Below are 22,651 nucleotides of genomic sequence, written 5' to 3'. Positions count from 1 at the left end.
TTTCCAGTACAGTGTGCCTCACCATTTTGTTTTCTTTTCTTTTAATTGATGACAAATCAGCCAGAGCCAGGCAGTCCCAAAACGTCTCTAACATTTTACACCTTTTTGTAGATTTCTGATTCACGGTCTTTTCTCCACTCTCTAAAAGCACTGAGGAACGATCCCATGCATGGATTTATTATGACCGCGTAACAACACATAACTACATTAAAAGAAACGAAAAAACCAACAAAAAAAAAAAACTATCAATTTACTCGCTGGTGGTTTTGCTTCGGGGCTGTATAAAGATCCTTACTTAACTATATATATATATATATAAATTTAAATGGTCAGTTTTTAAGTAGTATACGTTTTTATTATTTATATTGCTGAATTGAATTGTTGGGGTTAAAACATACAATATAGCTACTGTATTTTGCTTTATTGAATGATTATTATTATTATTATTATTATTATTATTATTATTATTATTAATTATTATTTTCAATACACACACACAATTGTTTTAACTGTTGGGAGTTGTTCCACATCTTAGCTGACATGATAAACGGCGATAGGCCTACATGTGTTTTTTTTAGTTTTTCCACAGAACACTTTGACTAAGTCTCTTTCATTCAAAAGCATCGCGTTTAGCAAAACAAAAAGTTTTACGAATCTCAGCGACAGCAATTTTTTTTTTTTTTTTGTACTCAATCAAAGTATTGATTATTTTTGACCTTCAGTAATCCGACCCCGACCCGACCCTAGCCGGTGCAATTTTAAACAGACATGTATTTATCTTGCTCTTAATTGTATTAATACTTGTAATGTGATACTTGAAATGTATTTGTTTACGATTGTAAGTCGCCCTGGATAAGGGCGGCCTGCTAAGAAATAAATAATAATAATAATAATAATAATAATAATAATAATAATAATAATAATAATAATAATAATAATAACATGCGCACAGGACAGCTGTGACTGAACACGTTGCTATGGCAAAAGGTCGTTTACGGAAGCCGCGCTGAGCCAGCACAGACGGTTTCCACCCGCTAAAAGCGAAATTCCAGAGGCAGGAGCAGCGAGCGGCCATTCCTGTTTGAGCGAGGAGGTGCCGGGGAGGAATTACTCCGAAAGGAAAACAACACGACACGAAATATTTTGTGCTCGGCAGCCGCCATGAGTTTGGAGAAAGCCCAGCTGTGCGACTCGCTGCTGATATGGGTGCGTAAACGGTTTTATTCTGTGATGGTATCATCTCTCTGATCTCCCCTTTCGTTTTCCAATGTGAAAAAATGTTCCTGGGAGTAACAGGTGGCTTGTTTGCAAATGTCGTCTGATTAAACTGCAGATGAAAATGAACAGTAATAATACACAATGGCATGTCGTTTAAGCTACTGGTGGCTTATTCGCTATTTAAAAAAAAAACTATGTTATTATCTAAGTATGGAGTTTGTGTGGAACTCGTGTGAAATTCTACATAAACTTTTAAACACGTCAAATCCTCAAACTGTACACCACGGTGCAACACAAGCTGTACTGTACTGATAAAAAACTAAGTCTACACTCCTCAAACCAGATTTGTTAACTTCAAAACAAAAAAAAAAAAACGAGCTATATCAATTATTACGTCATTGTTTTCATAAATGAGTTTTTTTTGTTGTTTGTTTGTTTGTTTGTTTGTTTGTTTGTTTGTTTTAATAAATAGGTTTGCTCAATAACAGTGGAACGGGTCAAGAGGTCCTAATAACCTTTCGTTAAGCAATCGATGTAAATCAAAATTAATTAAATGAAGGTCAGCTGTAAGAATAATCTTTGCTTTTATCGATTTTTCTGGTGGTAGTCGATCAGATTTCATTTATTGTACACTTTTTTATTTCAACACTCTTAGTGTGTTTGGTACACTTTTGTATTTGAAGATTACGTCACTGCGTGTTTCGTGTTATTGCGTCACACCGCATATTCAGTTGCCTACCACATTACGTCACCAACTTCCACTTCAGTAGTTCGGGACAAACACCAATCACAAAATGTTTTAGTACAAATATTTATTGTAGAGAATGCGGAGTATGCGATTTAACAGAAAAGTATGCTGTATATACACATTCATTTGGCATCAAACCTAACTTGGTTTGAGGGTTCGCTGCCTGGCCAACTGGACGAGGCTGAGACCCCCATTTGATAAAACATAAAAACTGTTATTAAGAAAGGTGGAGATGGGGAGGTGGTGGGTTACGATGAAATCAAAACGCAACTGAGAGATAAGTGAAGAGGGTATTTATAGTGCTAACAATTTAAATTAGCTAATGTGTAAATTGAATGATTCAATTTGGTGATGCGGAGATTGGTGTCTGACCCTCCTCCCGAACTTTAATTATAAATTTCATTAAGTGCCATATAGACAGCTGGTTTAATCCGGGCAAGAATTTTCTCTTAACTAATGAAAGTTTAATGTCAATACCAGTCTTTCCTTTCTAATTTCTTTTTTTTTTAAATCAATTCCAATTCTGATTCCAGTCGCGATTGCTCAGTTGCTTTCTCGTTAAGCCAGTTTGAATGGACTGACGCGCGGTGACTCCAGTGCGAGTCGTTTGTTGATGCCGCTGTTCTGAGAAGCTCCTTTGAACAGAACGCTGCCGGATTGCAGTTTCGATCAGCGATGTCTTGAAACGGATTAAAAGGGAACAGGAATTGGGGTAGCGATGGACCCTCACCCCGGATCTAATCCTGTGTCTTTTTTGTTTGTTTCTTGTCGTTGTTTTTTTCAGCTGCAGACGTTCCAGGTTCCCTCCTGTTCCTCCAAACAGGAACTGACGAGCGGCGTGGCGGTGGCACATGTGCTGCACAGGATGTGAGTTTACTGGAAGCGAACGCGTCAGAACCACGTTGCCATCTGCCACTAGGACTGGCTTGAAAGCGGCCTGAAATCGGACTGCTTCATTTCCTGCCAGGTCCTAAAGGCTGTGAATCACTGTCATGATTGATCGACATTCGCTTTTATAATTTGTTTATTTAGCAGACGCCTTTATCCAAGGCGACTTACAGAGACTAGGGTGTGTGAACTGTGCATCAGCTGCAGAGTCACTTACAACTACGTCTCACCCGAAAGACGGAGCACAAGGAGGTTAAGTGACTTGCTCAGGGTCACACAGTGAGTCAGTGGCTGAGGTGGAACCGGGGACCTCCTGGTTACAAGCCCTTTTTCTTTAACCACTGGACTGACGGAACAGCGACTTCAGTGGAAGTGATTCATGCAGTTCGTAACAGAATACTGCGGATTTGCAATTACGATCGATGAGGTGTTGGAGTTGATTAAAAGGGAAGGGGAATTGATTTTAATAAAAATAAAACAGGACCCCATCCCTGCTGCTAGCGGTGGGAGGGAGTAGCGAGTGTCCAGCCTGGTTTGCGTTTGGCGCTGCCTGCCTGGGTTGGCTGAGTTCTGGGTGTGCTTGTGTGTTGCAGAGACCCTGGCTGGTTCAACGAGGCGTGGCTCGGACGAATCAAAGAAGAGAGTGCAGAGAACTGGAGGCTGAAGGTACAGACACCGCAATCATTGAACGCGTTGAGTAGTCAATTATTGATCGCTGCCCAGCTTGGAGCCCCACATACTGGACAGCTCTGGTCAAAAAGCATTGCATCCCCCTATAGAATGAACTCATTCAGCTTCATAAAGTCGAATGAAACCTGCTGAATAATGTGACGTTAACATATCGAACTGCACACAACGCTTTGTAGTTTTCCCAAATACTAAACAGAAAACTGACAAAGTGACATTTCAAAATCTATTATTATTATTTATTTCTTAGCAGACGCCTTTATCCAGGGCGACTTAAGATTTGTTACAAGATGTCACATTATTTTTACATACAATTACCCATTTATACAGTTGGGTTTTTACTGGAGCAATCTAGGTAAAGTACCTTGCTCAAGGGTACAGCAGCAGTGTCCCCCACCTGGGATTGAACCCACGACCCTCCGGTCAAGAGTCCAGAGCCCTAACCACTACTCCACACTCCCCTCTCATTTCTAGCATGAAATACTACTGTACTGCTATTATGGCTTCCGGTAGACTGTAGTTTCTTTTGCTGTTAAATAAAAGTATTTATGTAATTTGATGCGTCACATCTAGACTAAACGCAATTGGAGTAACACAACAATATAGTCCACATTTAAAATAACAGGAGATGCGGGCAGTTAAAAATGCTCCAATTTTTTGCAAAGCAGCCTATCCTCAAATGAGGGCAGTGGCCCCTTGGCAGGTTAGGAGCACAGCGCTTCCTAACACGCTGGTGTTTGTGGTGTGTGTGTTTAAACAGGTGAACAACTTGAAGAAGATCCTGCAGAGCATGCTGGAGTACTTCCATGATGTGAGTATGCAGACTCGCTCGCACGGCCGTCCCCCCCGTCCCGCTGCTCTCGCTGGGGAAAGCCGCGCTCAGCTGGCGTCTCTTGGTTTCTGCCGGTAGGTTTTGGGCCACCCCGTTTCAGACCGTCACCTGCCCGACGTGAACCGGATCGGGGAGCTCAATGACGAGACTGAACTGGGCAAACTGGTCCAACTGGTGCTGGGCTGTGCGGTCAGCTGTGAGAAGAAGCAAGGTGAGGAGGAGGAGGAGGAGGGGGGGAGGAAGGAAGGAAGAGGGAGGGAGGAAGAGAGAGGAAGAGAGGGAGGGGAAGAGGGAGGGAGGGAGGGGAAGAGAGAGAGGAAGGAGGGGCGAGGGGCGAGGGGCGAGGGGTCCAAATAATGCCAGCACTTCTCCCAAACTATTCACCACACAGCCTCCTAAGAATATCATGGTTTTTCTGTACCTTCTGAAGAGTCCCAAAAGCCAGGCAGGGCCGTACGTTATTGTGATTCGGATGTTGTCTTGTTAAATCTGGGGCTGGCTCTGAACTTGTCTCCTGTGCAGCTCACATCCAGCAGATCATAACCCTGGAGGAGTCCGTGCAGCATGTGGTCATGACGGCCATCCAGGAGGTGAGAGCCCCTCAGCTTCCTGACCGTGGTTTACTTGCACGTCTTCTTAACAGCCTGACCGTGATGTAAATCTTTGCAGAAATAGCTACCTGAGCGTATGCTGGAATGCACAAGCAGAGCAGATCTGCAATTGGATGCATCGTCCCGGGGTTCCGAAAAAACCTGGCGTTGCACGTCCCCCACGTGCTGCTACACCTGTTTAAATAACGGACCTGTCATTTCTCTTTTCATTCTTAACACCCTGATTTAAGCTGATGACTTTTTAAAGTCTGTTTCAAAGCTCTTTTCAAAATGTCCGCTCTAGTGCACTTGGGGTTTGAGATTTCTCCTCTAAATCGCTCTGTTCCGTACCACGTCGTGGATCGTGGTTGCTGTGTTACCTGTTTGACAGTCTGGGCAGTAATCCTGACGCTATCAGTGCACTAGAGCGGACATTTTGCAAAGAGCTTTGAAACAGACCTTTTTAAAAGTTGTAAGTTTTTCAAGTAAGAAGAAAAATGACAGGTACGTTATTTTATACTGGGGACGTGCCACGCTGTCTTTTTCGCCCCTCCAAAAAGATGGTGCCCCACGAGACCCATTGTGTTTAAAGAAACGTCCTGCTTGTTCGGTCGGCATGTTTCTGAAACTCCGTCCGCATCTCGCTACGAATTGAGTGATGAGGATGATGATGATGATGGTGGTGGAGACTCGTTCTAACCTCCATGTGTTCGCTCCCCCCGTTCAGTTGATGACGAAGGACTCCGCAGATCCAGGGACCCCAGAAACATACGGAGACTTCGACAATCAGGTAGCGTGATGAAAACCCTCCTGTACGAACTAGCAGGGCTGTGAAGCCTAAAGAGATTGCAAAGTCCTCTGTACCGCAGCGTGCAGCAGCCGTGGAAGAATTGTGTATTTAACGCTGCCTGTTTTGTTTAACCTGCAGGCATTTTTATTTGTTTTGAGTACGAAAAACGAAAATAAAAAAAAACAAGTTCTCGATTTTAATATTCCGATAATCGGCCTAACCTTGTCTGTGTCGCAGGCCCAGAAGTATTATTTCTTGAGTGAGGCTGTGCATGAGAAGGAGGATTTGACCCTACGATGCAGGGAGCTGGAACAGCAGGTAGGGGGCAGCGATGAGTCGGTGTAGGTGCATGATTCGGACTGTTATCTCCTGTCAGCATTTCAGAAGGTGAAACGTACAGCTATGGCCAAAAGTTTGGCATCGCCTAGAATTTTAGGATTGGAAAAAAAAACACTTGAAATGTATTTGCTTACGATTGTAAGTCGCCCTGGATAAGGGCGTCTGCTAAGAAATAAATAATAATAATAATAATAATAATAATAATAATAATAATAATAATAATTCAGATCTTTAATTTTAACACCATGTCGGGCAGCAGTGTGGAGTAGTGGTTAGGGCTCTGGACTCTTGACCGGAGGGTTGTGGGTTCAATCCCCAGTGGGGGACACTGCTGTTGTACCCTTGAGCAAGGTACTTTACCTAGATTGCTCCAGTAAAAACCCAACTGTATAAATGGGTAATTGTATGTAAAAATAATGTGATATCTGTATAATGTGAAATAATGTATAATGTGATATCTTGTAACAATTGTAAGTCGCCCTGGATAAGGGCGTCTGCTAAGAAATAAATAATAATAATATTAAATATCGGTAACACTTTTAAACCTTGTACAGAACTGCTCAGATAAACAATCTGAACTAAATAGACCTTGATAATCTGGCCCTGTGTGATCCTTGCATTGCAACCTGATCTAAAAGAACGCTGTCTGTCCCTTGAAGATGAACTTTGTCAGGGTCGAAGTTCGCTGGCAACCGCTGCTGACGGTGGGGGAGGAAGGTAAGTCCGCTTATTCAAGAGAGCTCAACGTAACTGCACGTCCCGAGGCGTGCTTCCACAGCTCTCTCCCAGTTCAGCAGTCTCTTCACCGCGATCTCTCCGGTAGTATTTGCAGTATTTTTTTTTTTTTTTTTGCGTGATCATCATTTATTTTTCTAAACCCCTTTGGTGTCCCTGAACTGAACTACCCCTCCAAAGAGATCTTCGCAGGCCAGGTGTCTCTGTGTTTCAACCCCCGAGCGACTCGAGTGAAACTGACAGTTTGGATAACCCTGATCCAACCTGTCTTTCTGTCTGTCTGTGTGGCTGTCTGTCGGTACATTTTAAACCCTGTTGTTTTGGGCACCTTGTTACAAAAATAAGATAGTTCGTATTTATTTATTTATTTTAATATATTCCCTTCAATCAATCCATACGCTGCCAATCCAGAGTTATTGGGTTGGCGATATTTCCTATATTTTCTACAATGTTGCTAGAATGAGGTCAAGACTGACACAGCACAAACAAGGGAGTCTCCTGAAAGCCGCTTAAACCAAGCAAGGATAGACAAGTAACTCAAACCAGCTCCCAAAGGTCGCTCCCTGAACACTGTGTTTGTAGAAGCATGTTAAGCCTCAGTTAAACACTTCGGAGAGTCGATCTCCTTTTCATCAGTCTCCGTGTGTCCCGGGAGACGCGGTGTGACTTGGGACAGTACAGATTTGGCATTCCCCTGCAGCTCATTCTGCGTGCCCCTGCATGTGTCTCTCTGTGCAGTCTCTGCGGTCTTTGTCCGTGCGTTCCCTAACGGAGCAGCAGACGTGTGCAGCGCTCTGCTAGCGTGTTCTGATGTCAAACAGCCGCGCGCACGTGTTTCAGAACGCAACGCGGCTGCGGTAGTTTTTGATTTGTTGCGCATCTGAAATCAAACCGCTGGAACTGAAAACCTTGGAAATTCATTTAAAACAGTGAGAGTAAAGGAACACAGAGCCACACATGGTGAAACGCAGGAGACAGATGCATGATTGAAGCACAAAGCGGTCTGACGTTTTCACACAGGAGCGCCTGTTGTTTCTATATCCCTGATTACTGAGCTGAATGTGAATTCTCCCCCCCAGAGGTTTTCCTGCAGGCGGGTCTGTAAAGGATATCGAGGACACATCTGGAGGCGTTCTCATACATGTGCACACGGCTGTGTAACCGCATGCCTTTTGCACAGCTAACAGTTTTGTCAGTGTGTGTGCCTCTAACTCTCTCACCACAATGCCAAACTACACTGTCTCTAACCTGTGTGACAGCATCGAATGTGCGACTTTTCTAACACAGCAACACAAATATTATTATTATTATTATTATTTATTTCTTAGCAGACACCCTTATCCAGGGCCCTTACAGTTGTTACAGAATATCACATTATAACTCTGTGTCACTCTGTGTGTGTCTCTCTCTCTCTCTCTCTCTCTCTCTCTCTCTCTCTCTCTCTCTCTCTCTCTCTGTCTGTGTCGCTGTGTGTGTGTCACTCTGTGTGTGTGTCTCTCTCTCTCTCTGTCTCTGTCTCACTGTGTGCGCGTCTTTGTGTGTGTGTGTGTGTGCATGCGTGCGTCTCTCTCTCTCTCGCTCTGTGTCTCTGTGTCACTGTGTGTGTGCATCTCTCTCTCTCTCTCTGTGTCACTGTGTGTGTGCGTCTCTGTCTCTCTCTGTGTCTCTGTCTGTGTGTGTGTGTGTGTGTGTGTGTGTGTGTGTGTGTGATTTCAGGTATCCTCTATCCAGGATGAGAGGAACGCTCTGCTGTCTGAGACCCGCAGCCTGAGAGAGCAGCTGAACCAGCGAGACCCGCCCACTAACATCACGGGCAAGAAGCTGCTGCTGCTGCACAGCCAGCTGGAGCAGCTGCAGGACGAGAACTTCAGGTAGGCGATGAGCGTGGAAGCCATGAAAACCAAAAACACACACAACACCTCTCCGGGATCTCCACGGGACGTCCCAGAGAGCGACGCGTTCAGTACAGGCAAAGGGAATGCAGTTTTTTGACTACTGTATTAGAAAATTCTGATGGTTTCATTTGAATGAATGAAAATATATAATTCCAGTATGCATAGGGAAGGGTGCGTTTATTAAGCTCAGACTACCAAGAATACTATTAACGTTGCGCACGCTGAAAACCTGTCCAGTCTACACATCCGCCTTCAAACTCCACTCCACTCTGACCCCAGTGTAGCTTCTAGACCGCTACAGCAGGACAGGACTTCTCTTGATCAAACCACAGCTGCGTCCAAAGGGTTAGCATCACCTAGGATTTTAGGATTGAGTCATAATTTTAAAAAAAGAATGTGTCGACAGGCTGGAGAGCTCCAAGGATGACCTGCGACTGCGCGCCGAGACGCTGGAGAGGGAGGTGTCCGAGCTGCAGCGTCGAAACGAGGACCTGAGCAGCCTGGCCGAGGAGGCCCAGTCCCTCAAAGACGAGATGGACATCCTGCGGTAAGTTCGTTGCCGTCCCCTTGGTGCACAGAGACGAAGGGAAGGACAGATTTGTCTTGTTTTGAGACACGTTTAAACGACTGGATTTGTAGAAACACCTGCCAAAACACTTCATAAAGGCGATTTGCGAGTCGGAGCGTCCGAGTGTCGCCGCAGCTCCGACCTGTTCTCGACACCGCTTTCGTTAACGGCTCCTCGCTGTGCTGGGTTTGACCGGTCGGATTGTGATTCCTTTGATTTTGGTTGGCCGTGCAGGCACTCGTCGGACAGGGTGAGCCGGCTGGAGGCTCTGGTGGAGACGTACAAGAGGAAGCTGGAGGACCTGGGAGACCTGCGCAGGCAGGTGAAGCTGCTGGAGGAGAGGAACGGCGTGTACATGCAACGCACCTGCGAGCTGGAGGAGGAGCTGAGGAGAGCCAACGCCGCACGCAGCCAGCTGGACAGCTACAAGAGACAGGTGAGGGGCTGAGGAGAGCCAACGCTGCGCGCAGCCAGCTGGACAGCTACAAGAGACAGGTGAGGGGCTGAGGAGAGCCAATGCTGCGCGCAGCCAGCTGGACAGCTACAAGAGACAGGTGAGGGGCTGGGTTAGACAGCTACAAGAGACAGGTGAGGGGCTGAGGAGAGCCAACGCTGTGAGCAGCTAGCTGGACAGCTACAAGAGACAGGTGAGGGGCTGGGGTAATAAAAGACCCCTGTCCATCTGTCCAAGTCTTCCTCCGTCTGAACACGATTTCTCCTCCAAGGTCCACGAGCTGCACAGCAAGCACTCCTCGGAGGCGATGAAGGCGGAGAAGTGGCAGTTTGAGTTCCAGAACGTCCACGTGAAGTACGAAGCCCTCCTGAAAGAGAAGGAGGTGAGGGGGGCTCCACGGGGGTCGAGCTCTCTTTCCTACGTTCACCCCGAAGAGGAGACCTCTGAGGTCTCAGCTTGCGATTCATTCTGGTTTAGTTGGTCCAATGAAAGGCGTCGCCTCTCTTTTGTCTGTCACACCTGGACTGATACGGCTCCCATTTCATCTAGCAATGCCTTCAATAGAAACGCTAAAAGAGCTGTTTTTAAAACTGAATTCTAAATCCTCTATGCACACGAATTGTATTTAGATGTCCTTCTGTGCGGTCCTGTATGGAAAGCGCTGTATAAATACAGTGTTGATGGATTTGGTTTGTTTTTTCAGAGGCTGATCGCTGAGAGGGACACCTTACGAGAGACCAACGAAGAGCTCAGGTGTGTGCAGGTGGAGCAGACGTTCCTCAGAGAAGCAGGTACACGCAGACCCTCCAAAGCGACCCCTCGAATCGACGTGTGAAACGTCCCGGCAATGCAGCTGTGGACAAAAAAGCTTTGCATCACCTAGGATTTTAGGAACTCGATTTTCAAAATGTAATGTATTTATTACAGATATTTTATTTAACATCATCATGGGATCAAAGAAACTGCAAATTGATTTAAAGAAAAAAAAGTCATTGGGAATGGAATTGGAATTCAAAAACAGGAACTGACCCCCGACCCTGCGCATGTGTGTGGATTCTTAGTCCTCCTCTCCTTCTCCTCCTCCTCTCCTTCTCTCTTCTCCTCCTCCTCCTCCTCCTCCTCTCCTCCTGCAGATTCCCTTGGTGAGGAAGACGCCAGTTCAGTGGGTAACCTGGCAGCGGAGATTATGCCAGCGGAATTCAAGTGAGTCGGTTTATATATAAAAACAAACCAACGAGCTCTATTGTCTAAATAGTTCTTCACACGGAGAACCGATGCGGGCGCGTCCCCTGCGGGCCAGGCTTGCGTAACGCCTTCCCGCCTCCCCTCCTCTTCTCCCCCTCAGAGACTCGATGGCGCGGCTGCAGTCTGAGAACAGGATGCTGTGTGAGCAGGAGGAGAGCTGCCGGCAGAGACTGGCGGAGGTGCAGGGCCAGCTGGAGGAGTCCCGTCGGAGCCAGAACCGCCTGGAGACTCAGAACCGGTACCGTCCCGCTTCCACTGGCACATCTAAGGAGGGGGAGGGGGGGGGGACGGGAGGGGAGGGGAGGGGAGGGTTTTGGTGGTTTGGGGGGGAGGAGGGAGGAGGGAGGAGGGAGGAGGGAGGTGGGAGGGGCAAGGCCTGGGTGCTTTTGAGCAAGAACCGATCTGTGAAGCACAGCCAAGCAGGGTCAGGGGTCGTGGTTATGGGGTTCTCGGTCATTTTCATCATTAACGTTGGGTGGGTGTGTGAGTGTGTGAGTGTGTGAGTGTGTGGGTGAGTGTGTGAGTGTGTGGGTGAGTGTGTGAGTGTGTGAGTGTGTGAGTGAGTGTGTGAGTGTGTGAGTGTGTGAGTGAGTGTGTGAGTGTGTGAGTGTGTGAGTGAGTGTGTGAGTGTGTGAGTGAGTGTGTGGGTGGGTGGGTGGGTGAGGTACACTCAAGGAAGATGAACAACATGACGTGCAGAGAGAGAGAGGTTTCTTGGTTCTATCTTTCATGAGCCTGAATCCAGTTTTCACTGAACCCCTCCTTTTTATCGTGAAACGTTTTGCTTTCCGATCGATTTTCTGGAGGCACAGTCCCACCCAGCAGCTCTCTCCTCCCTGCTGGTCCGTCTCTATTAATGTTCCCCCCCTCTAACGCTGCAGATAAAGCCCTTGTTTCAGCGTGGGACCTGCGTACCAACGAGCTCTGTGGTGTCGCAGGCCTTCCCAAGACATTATCTTGCGTATTTTTAAACCTACGCTTGCAAGGGATTTGAGATTTGATGTAATTTTGTGTGCGTTTTCAGTTCCAATTCCTTTTTAAAATGCATTCCAAGTCCTTCAAAGGAATTGGCATGGATATTTTAGAGACGTCCTAATCGCTGCCATCGTCCAGCTGCTTTCACACGAAGCCAGTTTCAATCGCCTGACAAACAGCGACTTCAGTGGAAGCGATTGGCTGTGGCCGCTGTCTGCGAGAAGCTCATTGTAACAGAATGCTTCAGGATTGCGAACGGCGATGCGTTGGGATTGATTTGAATGGGAATTGGAAATTGCTTTTTTAAAATTGAATTGAACACACCCTGACTGTGTGTGTGTGTGTGTGTGTGTGTGTGTGTGTGTTTCACTGCAGGCTGGACCAGCAGCACATCACTGAATTGAAGGCGCAGGTGCAGGAGCTGCAGAGAACTCTACAAGAGCAAGACACCAAGACTGAGGACGTGAGTCGCACCCTGACATGAATCGACACGCGCTGAGCTGCAGCACACCCCTGCTACTCCAAAAACAGGCTGATCCGCGTGCAGCTTCGTGCAAAAGTAGCATCACCTAGAATTTTTAGGATTGAGAAATTGAAAAAAAAAAATAATAATAATTTTAGATCTTTTTATGCAAACAAAGAAACTGCAAAATGATTTAATGAATGTTTACCGGAATAGCAGTATGTCATGTTAGATTTCAAAATGTTACATTTCTTTTTGAATTTGTCAGCTTTTCTTGTGAAATATATGGGAAACTACAAAGCGAGGTGCAATTCAATATGTTAACGTGACATTATTCAGCAGTGAAATATATGAAACATACCTGAAATTGCTCTTCGCCTGGCTCCATATAAATGTCCAGCCTCCAAAAACGAATCTCTTTGTAGCCGGGAGCCGTTTCCTGTTCCACTGCCCTCCGCCTCTCCTGACCGTTACAGACGTTAGCCTCGAACAGGCCACCTGCAGAAAAAAAAAAGTTTTCAAATGTTTTCCAAAAGTTCACAAACGTTTGCTTGTTTGGACCAGCCCCTGGTTCTGCTTCTCAAACATCAACTATAATGTTCTGTACCATCCGCAGCATTAAACATTAATAATAATAATAATAATAATAATAATAATAATAATAATCATCTCTGATCTTACTGTGTATCGGAAGCTGTAAGTACAGCAAACGTGAGAGAGCCGTTGTGCTCAGGTTCACAGTTTCACTGAGGGCAGACCTGAACAAACGTCAGCCTCGCGTTCTCAAAACAACCAAAGCAAAAAATAAAAAACCCAGCTTCTCGTTTTCCTTTTACAGCTTTGCATGCAGACACACTGATTCAGACAGGATTTTACAGAAGTCTCCTTTTAAAATCACTAATATGATTCTTTCTTTCTTTCTTTCTTTCCTTCGTTCTGTCCTTCATGCGGTTTTGTCTCCTGCCAGGCTATTGTAAGTACCACTGAAAAAAAAAATCTGCATGCCAGTTGTGATTTTAGCGCGTGTGTGCGTGCGTGTGTGTGCGTGCGTGTGTGTGTGTGTGCGTGTGCGTGCGTGTGAAGTGTAACGCACACAAGATAATTTCTGTACATCAGGCTAATTATTTGTGTTTTTCTCTTTTCCAGTCATCCTTGTTGAAGAGAAAACTAGACGAGCATCTGTAAGTAAAGCCCTATCCCAGAGGAGGCAGTGCGGTCCAGTGGTTAAAGTCCAGGGCTTGTCACCAGAAGGTCACCAGGTTCAAATCCCACCTCTGCCACTTACTGCCTCGCTGTGCGTGACCCTGAGCAAGTCACTTCACCTCCTTGTGCTCCGTCCTGCGGATGAGATGTTAAATCAATGTCCTTTTGTAAGTTACTCTGCATATAACGCGCAGTTCACAGCCTGCCTCTGTGAAGCGCTTTGTGATGGGGGTCCACTATGAAAGGCGCTATATAAAAAGAGATATCGTTAGTGTTCTTGTTATTTGTTTCAGCAGTAGACCGAACGCAGTGTCTCCGCACTAAGCTGCTGTGCCTCTTAACAGAGTCCTAGCTGCTCTTCGTCTGTTTCTTGTGAAGACACAGAGGGTTGTTCTGAAGGGATGAGACGTCCAGACTGGTGGAGAGGCTGTTTCTCTCCAGCCTTGTGAATGAAACCAATACAGCGATGTGCGAAACGTTGAGCATCGCCCAGAGCTTTAGGGTTGAGACCGTAGTTTAGATCTTTTATTTAACATCGTGTATTCAAAGAAACGACAAAATGAGATTGCGTGAAAAAAGCTATGCGTCATCATCATCGTCCTCATCCTCATAATCATCCTCATCCTCATCATCCTCGTCCTCATCATCCTCCTCCTCATCATCCTTCTCATCCTCATCATCCTCCTCATCCTCATCCTCATCATCCTCGTCCTCATCATCATCATCATCATCATCCTCATCCTCCTCATCCTCATCCTCATCATCCTCGTCCTCATCATCCTCCTCCTCATCATCCTTCTCATCCTCATCATCCTCCTCATCCTCATCCTCATCATCCTCGTCCTCATCATCATCATCATCATCATCCTCATCCTCCTCATCCTCATCCTCATCATCCTCGTCCTCATCCTCATCATCATCCTCATCATCCTTCTCATCCTCATCATCCTCGTCCTCATCATCATCATCATCATCATCAGGAGCTTGTTTGTTTTACATCTCATCTGAAGGACGGAGCACAAGGAGGTTCAGTGACTTGCTCAGGGTCACGCACACACACACACACACACACACACACACACACACACAGAGTGAGTCGTTGACTGAGCCTGGATTTGAACCTCCTGGTATCAAGCCCCTTTCTCTAAGCACCGAGCCACACCCACGATGCTGTCTGTGTCTCTCCTCAGAGAGAAGCTCCACGAGGCGCACTCGGACCTGCAGAAGAAGAAGGAGTTTATCGATGACCTGGAGCCCAGAATCGACGATGACGGTAAGAGGCCGCGCTTCTAGAATCCGCCTTTTAAAGCAGGCGTGGCCAATCACGGTCCTGGAGGGAGACTCCACTCCTGGTCTGTGTTCCAACAGCCCTGTTCTAAACCAAACCAAATACACCTGAATCCAGACCCTGGTTCAGGATCTTATCTGTTAAACCTGGAGTGGAATATCACATCCAGGATCGGGATGGATTGATTTTAACACCACTGGTTTTAAACCCTGCGGTCAAGCAGGAACTCTGTGCTCAGTTTAGGGGAACTTTGTTATTTTTTTTTAACAAGCTTCTATAAGGATACTGGCACCGTAATTCGATTTGAATTGTATTCAGTTCCTCTGTCCTACGCCCGGCTCTCGTTCTCGTTGTAGCCGCGAGGAAGATTGACGAGCTTGAGGAGAGCCTGAAGAAGAAAGACGAGGACATGAAGGCGATGGAGGAGCGCTACAGGAAATACGTGGAGAAGGCCCGGACGGTCAGTGTCAGGGAGGGCAGCAAGGCTCCGGGTGCATAGCGGGTGCAGGTCTTACCAGCTTGGTTCGCCGCGGGGTGTGTGTGTGTGTGTGTGTGTGTGTGTGTGTGTGTGTAGCAAGCTCAGGGGGTGTCGTGTTAAACTCCTAGTGAAAACCAGGAATGGATCGAACCACTGTGCAGCGGGAGCCTCGTTCCCATCCCTGTGTGTTCTGCGAAGACAAGGAGCAGAGACAGGTAAGCCTTTTGCACCGTTGAAAGGATTGAAGGATTCCTGCTCTTTTTAGACGTGGAAAAAGACTTTTGAGTCAAAACGTTTGTCGTTTTGAACTTGCTGAAGTTTTATTATTTTTTTTTTTATTATTTCTTGGCTCATTCAAGCAAAAAACAGGTTGGTGTAACGGACGGTTGTTTCTTGCAGGTTATTAAGACACTGGACCCGAAGCAGCAGCCTGATACGGTGGCTCCCGAGGTCCGGTCTCTGAAGAACCAGCTGCAGGAGAGAGAGAGCAGGATCCAGCACCTCCAGGTGAAGCAGCCTGCGTGCCCCCCCCCCCCCCTCCTGGCTACCACCCTCTCCTGCCTGCCACCTTCCCCCTCCCCCCTCTCCTCTCTCCTCTGCTCTCTCACATCCTCCCCCCCTCTCCTCTCCTCTCTCCTCTGCTCTCTCTCACCCTCCCCCCTCTCCTCTCTCCTCTCTCCTCTGCTCGCCCACCCTCCTCCCTCACACTCTCTCCTCCCTGCCTACCACGCTCCTCCCTGCCTGCCACTCTCCTCTCTCCTCTCTGCTCTCTCACACCCTCCCCCTCTCCTCTGCTCTCACACCCTCCCTCTCCTCTCCTCCCTCTCTGCCTGCCACCCTCCCACCGTCCTCCTCCTCTCTCCTCTCTGCTCTCTCACACCCTCCCCCTCTCCTCTGCTCACACCCTCCCTCTCCTCTCCTCCCTCTCTGCCTGCCACCCTCCCACCGTCCTCCTCCTCTGTCCTCTCCTCCCTCACACCCTCCTCTCTTCCCACCCTCCCCTCCCCCTCCTCCTACCTGCCTGCCCCCCTCCTCTCTCCTCTCCTCCCTCACACACTCCTCCTCCCTGCCTCCCGCCCTCCTCCCTCACACCCCTCCGCTCCTCCCTGTCCTCACACCCTCCGTCAGACCCTCCCACCTCATACACCCTCCCTCAAACCCTCCCTCTCCTCCCTCAAACCCTCCCTCTCCTCCCTCCCTCCATCCCTCTCCTCCCTCAAACCCTCCCTCCCTCCCTCCCTCCCCTCACATCCTCCCTCATGCTTGCTGTGCTGTGGGTTTCTGCACATGAGACCTATATATCGAATGAAACTGAAATACAGCTGTGGGCTAAAGTCTTGCATTACAATCTCCCCTGTAGTTTCATGTAATCAAAGAAACTACAAAACGATAACGCAAAAGTCTACCAGAAAGCCATCACAGCAGTACAGTCGTATTTCATGTTAGATTTCGAAAATGTCACATTTTTCAGTTGTGTGCAGTTCGATATGTTCAGGTCACATTACTCAGCAGGTTGCATTCCACTTCATGAAGCAGAGTGAGTTCATTCCATATAGAGGGTGATGCTAAACTGACCGCCGGAGCTGTGGATGTCAGACTGCCTGAATTATTTTGTGAGCTCCAGTCGCCTCTTCCTCTTCGTCTTTTGAACTCTGAGTTGATCCGATGTTTGTTTGTAACCCTGCGGTTCCCCAGCATGACTTTGAGAAGTCCAAGTCCAGACATGACCAGGAGGAGAAGCTGATCATCAGTGCCTGGTACAACATGGTGAGTGTCCAGCCTCGAAGACGTGACCGAGCCCACCTGTATTATTATTATTATTATTTATTTATTAGCAGACGCCCTTATCCAGGGCGACTTACAATTGTTACAAGATATCACATTATTTTTACATACAATTACATTATTTTTACATACAATTACCCATTTATACAGTTGGGTTTTTACTGGAGCAAACTAGGTAAAGTACCTTGCTCAAAAGTACAGCAGCAGTGTCCCCCACCTGGGATTGAACCCACGACCCTCCGGTCAAGAGTCCAGAGCCCTAACCACCACCTCCTCCTCCTTCTCACAGTTCAGTGTGCTTTTAAAAACTTGCTACAGGTGTCAAACACGTCTCTTGAGTGATGAATCGCTTTGATTTGTCATTGTGTGTTTCACATCCTGGAGACTTGGAGTTAACAGCAAGCCCGTGGCCTCTCTTCCACACGCTGTGCCCGAGCATTTTTAAAATGACAAGAGCTGCTTTTATTTGTGTGACTGCAGCTCTGGACAAAATGTTTTGCATCACCTAGAATGTTAGGATTGAAAAAATAATAAGAAGAGCATAAGAAAGTTTACAAACGAGAGGAGGCCCCATTCGGCCCATCTTGCTCGTTTGGTTGTTAGTAGCTTATTGATCCCAGAATCTCATCAAGCAGCTTCTTGAAGGATCCCAGGGTGTCAGCTTCAACAACATTACTGGGGAGTTGGTTCCAGACCCTCACAATTCTCTGTGTAAAAAAAGTGCCTCCTATTTTCTGTTCTGAATGCCACTTTATCTAATCTCCATTTGTGACCCCTGGTCCTTGTTTTTCAGGTCGAAAAAGTCCCCTAGGTCGACATTGTCTATACCTTTTAGGATTTTGAATGCTTGAATCAGATCGCTGCGTAGTCTTCTTTGTTCAAGACTGAATAGATTCAATTCTTTTAGCCTGTCTGCATACGACATGCCTTTTAAACCCGGGATAATTCTGGTCGCTCTTCTTATAATAATAATAATAATAATAATAATAATAATAATAATAATAATAATAATAATAATAATAATAATAATAATAATAATAATGGTGATGATCTACATGAACATAATTTTTTTGATATTTTATTTCACATCATGTAATCAAAGTGATGTTGTGAAAAAAGTCTACCGGAAGCCATAATAGTAATACAGTAGCATTTCATGTTAGATTTCGAATGTAACCTTTTTAATGATCAGTTTTTAAGTATAAGCTGTGTAACTGCTTGCTGCTGCTTGTGGTCTGCAGGGAATGGCCCTTCATCAGAAGCTGGCGAAGGAGAGGACTGGGGCTCCGGCACTCGCACAATCCTTCCTGGCACAGCAGAGACAGACGACCAGCGCACGCAGAGGACTGAAGAGCAGGCTGCAGCAGGGCCTGCCTCGATGAGGGAGGAGCCAGGGGGTCGGGGGAGGAGTCGGGGGAGGAGCTAGTGAGCCAGGGAGGAGGGCAGGGGAGGAGCCAGGGGAGGAGCCAATGGAGGAGCCAGGGAGTCAGGGGAGGAGCCAAGGGAGGAGCCAGGGAGTCAGGGGAGGAGCCAGGGAGCTGACTTTTCTGCAGGTGATCAGGACAGGGAGCAAATGAACACGCTGCCGCCCTGCTGGTGACACCTGGGTAACGCAGTCTAGTTTCAGTTCAGAATTAAGAGTCAGGGATTATCTAATGGTATGTAATGATCCACCCACTTTGAAAACAGGTTTCTAATGCAGAGTCTGGTGCTTTTCACTTTTGAATTCTTTAGTTGAAATGCTGAAACACACCGGCCAGGAACTTTACATTTTCTGGGAGTTTTTTCCTGATTTTTTTAATTAGATTTTTATTATTTTATTGGTATGCTTTTAATGTATTGTTTTAATTTCACTACTCTACTGTATCCCCCTTTTCCAAACCAATACCAAACCAAAGTGTTCGGTTTAAAAAAAAAAAAAAAAAAAAAAACTTGCTCCTGAAACGAAAATCAAGATTTTTATAACATCTAAATAAACAATATATATACATATATATAATTTCAAGCCCGTAGACAAAGTTTTCAATACTTTTTTTTTTTTCCTGGTATACTCTGGGGGTGTTTTTGTTAAATATTCTAATTTGTTTCAACTTCAGTACTAAACCTGTCTTGTGTGTGAAAAAGTCTTCCCAGATTAGATGGGTAACGAATCACCCAACGCGACCGTGTTGCTGTATAAATGCAAGGCTGGGTTCAATCAAATTGATTTCATCTATGGGATTGCCATGGGATTGTCTGTATCCTCTCTATATATATAATGAGAGCGAAAGGGTACAGTTGTAATGTTTATTTTAAAAACAGCCATTTAACTACCACAGAAGCCCGTGTGTTTTCAACGGGCTGGTTTTTAATGTGCGGTCGGCAGATGAGAAGATGGGGTTTCTGTGCATGTCGATGGAGGAGTCGTGTTGGAAATGCCCCAGCCGTTCTCTTAGCTTGCCTGCCTTCCTGTGTGTTTGTAAAATTATAATTGCACAGCACAGCCACTGAGAGCACCTCACTAGAATAGTAATACTGGCCTTTCCTGTCGCACTACGTTTAGGTTTACCACTATTTATTATTATTATTATTATTATTATTATTATTATTATTATTATTATTATTATTATTATTATTATTATTGGTAATAGTAGTAGTATTTAATTTTTTGTTTAATATTGAAATCAAATGCAACCCTCAGGAAACGAACAGAAAAAGCAAGCGTTTGTTTGTTCAGAAGTCGCAAACGTATTTCGTTCACTAAAAACTGCACGATTGATTTAACCCCTTCAGCTGCACACAGAATCGAGCGCCCGCTGTTGTTGTTCAAAACGGTTTCTTCTTCAAACACGTTTTGAGAGCGACTCGAGCATCACGAGGAGGAAACTGACAATTCGGACGACCGGATCCACCCAGTCTGTCTGTCGGTGTATTTGAAACCCGTGTCTCATTGCAAAAAAAAATGAGAAAGATGGCATCGATTTTATTTGTGTGGCTGGAAGGGTCGAAGGGCAGATCCTGCTGTCCGCTTCCGAGCACGCGGTGGAGATGTGTGAGTTTCGTATGATTTCTAATGGATTGGTTTGCGTTTTGTTTTGAATCTCATTTCTGTTGTGATCACTGGAACTTTTTAACTGGTCTTGGGGAGGGATTGGGGAGCTGCTGTTTTTAGTTTTATACCAGGTACTGTAAATGAAAGCTGAGCAATCTATTGTGTCTTTGCACTGCAATGAAATAAAACTGGAAATAAGTGAACCAAATGTGTTATTTTGATGGTCCTGTTTTGTTTCATATTCTGTACTGCAGCGTGAGGAAACAGCGTTTGTAATAAACCACAGCGCCTTTTATTAATAACACACACAGGACTGGAACCAACTACAGATATTACATCATAATAAATGTGTTTCTTTCAAAACTGCACATCTGAGACCACACAAAAAATGCAATATATTTTGGGATTTGCCATATGAAGCACAAGGACTTCCTGTTACGTGCATGTGTGCATTCGGCGATGTTGGGATTGATGTTTTATGGGGAGTCTTTTACAGCGTTTTAAAATCGTCTTGCAGTGCGAAGCATCTCCCAATGAGAAGGTCACCCTGCGACTCGCTGAAGTGCACAGCGTCACCTGAAGACTTTTCTACAGCATTACAGTCTCTTTTTAAATAATTATTATTATTATTATTTAGTAGATGCTTAGATCCAAAACGACTTACTGAAAATTAGTCAAAATATAAAATTACTTGTATTTTACAAAGTACTTGTACTTTACCTAGATTGCTCTAGTAAAAAACCCAACTGTATAAATGGGTAATTGTATGTAAAAATAATGTGGTATCTTGTAACAATTGTAAGTCACCCTGGATAAGGGCGTCTGCTAAGAAATAAATAAATAATAAAATTATAAAATATAAAAGTATACTTGTTAAAGGCAATAAAAATACAAAAACAAACACTTATTATTTATTTCTTAGCAGACGCCCTTATCCAAGGCGACTTCCAATCGTAAGCAAATACATTTCAATTTTTATATATACAAAATAAAATATATATCTATAAATAGGAATTTCCGAATAAGGCTTCAGTAAGTGTTTTAAATAGATATGGGTTCAATAGAGTTAATTCCCTTGGAGATGTTTTAATTATTATTTAGCTGGTGCAATATGATGCGTGTCCAGCAGAGGGAGACACAAAATGCCTATGGCAGTTTCACATCTGGTGCAATATCTCGGTTGGCCCCCAGGTGGAGACAAAGCTATAGACTTTTAGGACGAGCTTGCTGTCTGTACTGCACTGCACGCTTCAAAGGGGATTCTCTGACGAAGATAAATCATTATCATCATCATCATAAAAATCAATGCAAAACAAATATCCAGTGTTGTGGTCCCAGCATTGTGTTCGCATTTCATCGCATCCCTGATTTTGATTTCAATTGGATAATATTTTCAATGCATCTTTATTGAGCATTTAAGAGTTTTGTTAGGCAACTCTCTGGCTGGCTCAGTTGGTAGAGCATTGGACTCTGATGCCCAGAATAGTCAGTTCAAATCCCACATGAGTCTCAAGTGTTAGTCCTTCATTTTCAAAACATATTCTTTAATTAATCTTTTTATCAATAAGGTTTGGCTTTGAATCCAGTTCGTCACATCTTGTCCCCAGGTCCACCTCACACAATGTAATAATGTGTTTCACGCAACATGAAAAGCAGCTGGCTGGCTAGCAGTGTTGGGAGAGTGTGGGTCTCTGCTTCCCAGGGTCGTGGGTTCAAACCCCATGTTAGGGGCTTGTGTTTTCCTTTCATTTTCAGATGATCCAGGAGAGTTTGTTTCACGTTCACAGAATGGGTTCTTTAACCTGTTACTCAGCGTGGAGCACAGTATTTCTGCAGGAGCTGGTGGCACAGTGGGCTAATCCCACAGCCTTCTCTCCCTTAAGACAGCGGTTCAAATCCAGCTCATGGTGCTGAGCTCCTGAGGTAAGTAATGGTATTGATTGTAAGTCATGATGCTGGTTGTAACTAATGATGTTGGTTGTGTATCCACAGATGGAAGAGGAGGGCAAATAATATTTGTGAAGGATTAACACTTGTGGGACTTGAACCGACTACTGTGGGCATCAGAGCCCCAATGCTCTCAGTTCAAATCCAGCTCCCAGTACAAGTGAACCAAACCCACAACACAATGGCACAGCATGACTGGTGTTCTTTGATTAAGAGATAAAAATAGATTTGATAAATAATCACCAGAGGTGTGGTTGAAGTCTTGTGTTGTGTGCTTGTGTTTTTCCCCCCACAGCGTGTATTTGTTTGAATCTGTCACAGACACAATAGAAGTGACACGTTTATCGGATGTTTTCAACGCAGTAATCACCTCCATGCTGTATAAAGCATTAGTCAAAGTACTGGAAGGCATTTGACAGCAGTTTCAAGAAACTCTCTGGCTATCTCATTTGGTAGATCATTGGACTCTGCTGTCCAGGGTCGCTGGTTCAA

At 45.3% G+C, this 22,651-nt stretch overlaps 1 protein-coding gene across 1 annotated transcript; it reads left to right on the top strand.

Annotated features, from left to right (window-relative positions):
* The first annotated feature begins 995 nt into the window (after nt 1-995).
* On the top strand, nt 996-19,199 carry LOC117402088 (protein Hook homolog 2-like). The gene is made up of 22 exons (XM_059008035.1): nt 996-1,206; nt 2,751-2,833; nt 3,448-3,520; nt 4,302-4,352; nt 4,452-4,584; nt 4,896-4,963; nt 5,691-5,753; nt 5,991-6,071; nt 8,544-8,698; nt 9,129-9,269; nt 9,525-9,726; nt 10,016-10,126; nt 10,448-10,535; nt 10,878-10,947; nt 11,090-11,227; nt 12,340-12,427; nt 13,574-13,608; nt 14,821-14,903; nt 15,275-15,378; nt 15,796-15,903; nt 17,092-17,163; nt 18,423-19,199. Exons 1-22 carry the CDS (start codon nt 1,162-1,164, stop codon nt 18,561-18,563), a joined length of 2,133 nt encoding a protein of 710 aa, XP_058864018.1. The 5' UTR covers nt 996-1,161; the 3' UTR covers nt 18,564-19,199.
* The last annotated feature ends 3,452 nt before the right edge of the window (nt 19,200-22,651 follow it).

This window comes from Acipenser ruthenus, chromosome 36 (assembly GCF_902713425.1).
Source record: "Acipenser ruthenus chromosome 36, fAciRut3.2 maternal haplotype, whole genome shotgun sequence".
Taxonomy (NCBI): Eukaryota; Metazoa; Chordata; class Actinopteri; order Acipenseriformes; family Acipenseridae; genus Acipenser; species Acipenser ruthenus.
Note: the sequence above shows the minus strand (reverse complement) of the source record. Positions and strands in the feature narration are given on the sequence as shown.

Bases quoted from the DNA above. Each gene is read 5' to 3' on its own strand.
- LOC117402088 (XM_059008035.1), top strand. From the start codon at position 1,162: ATGAGTTTGGAGAAAGCCCAGCTGTGCGACTCGCTGCTGATATGG. The intron at 4,353-4,451 runs GTGAGTATGCAG...TTCTGCCGGTAG, and splicing joins TGCTGGAGTACTTCCATGAT to GTTTTGGGCCACCCCGTTTC. The intron at 4,964-5,690 runs GTGAGAGCCCCT...CCCCCCGTTCAG, and splicing joins TCATGACGGCCATCCAGGAG to TTGATGACGAAGGACTCCGC.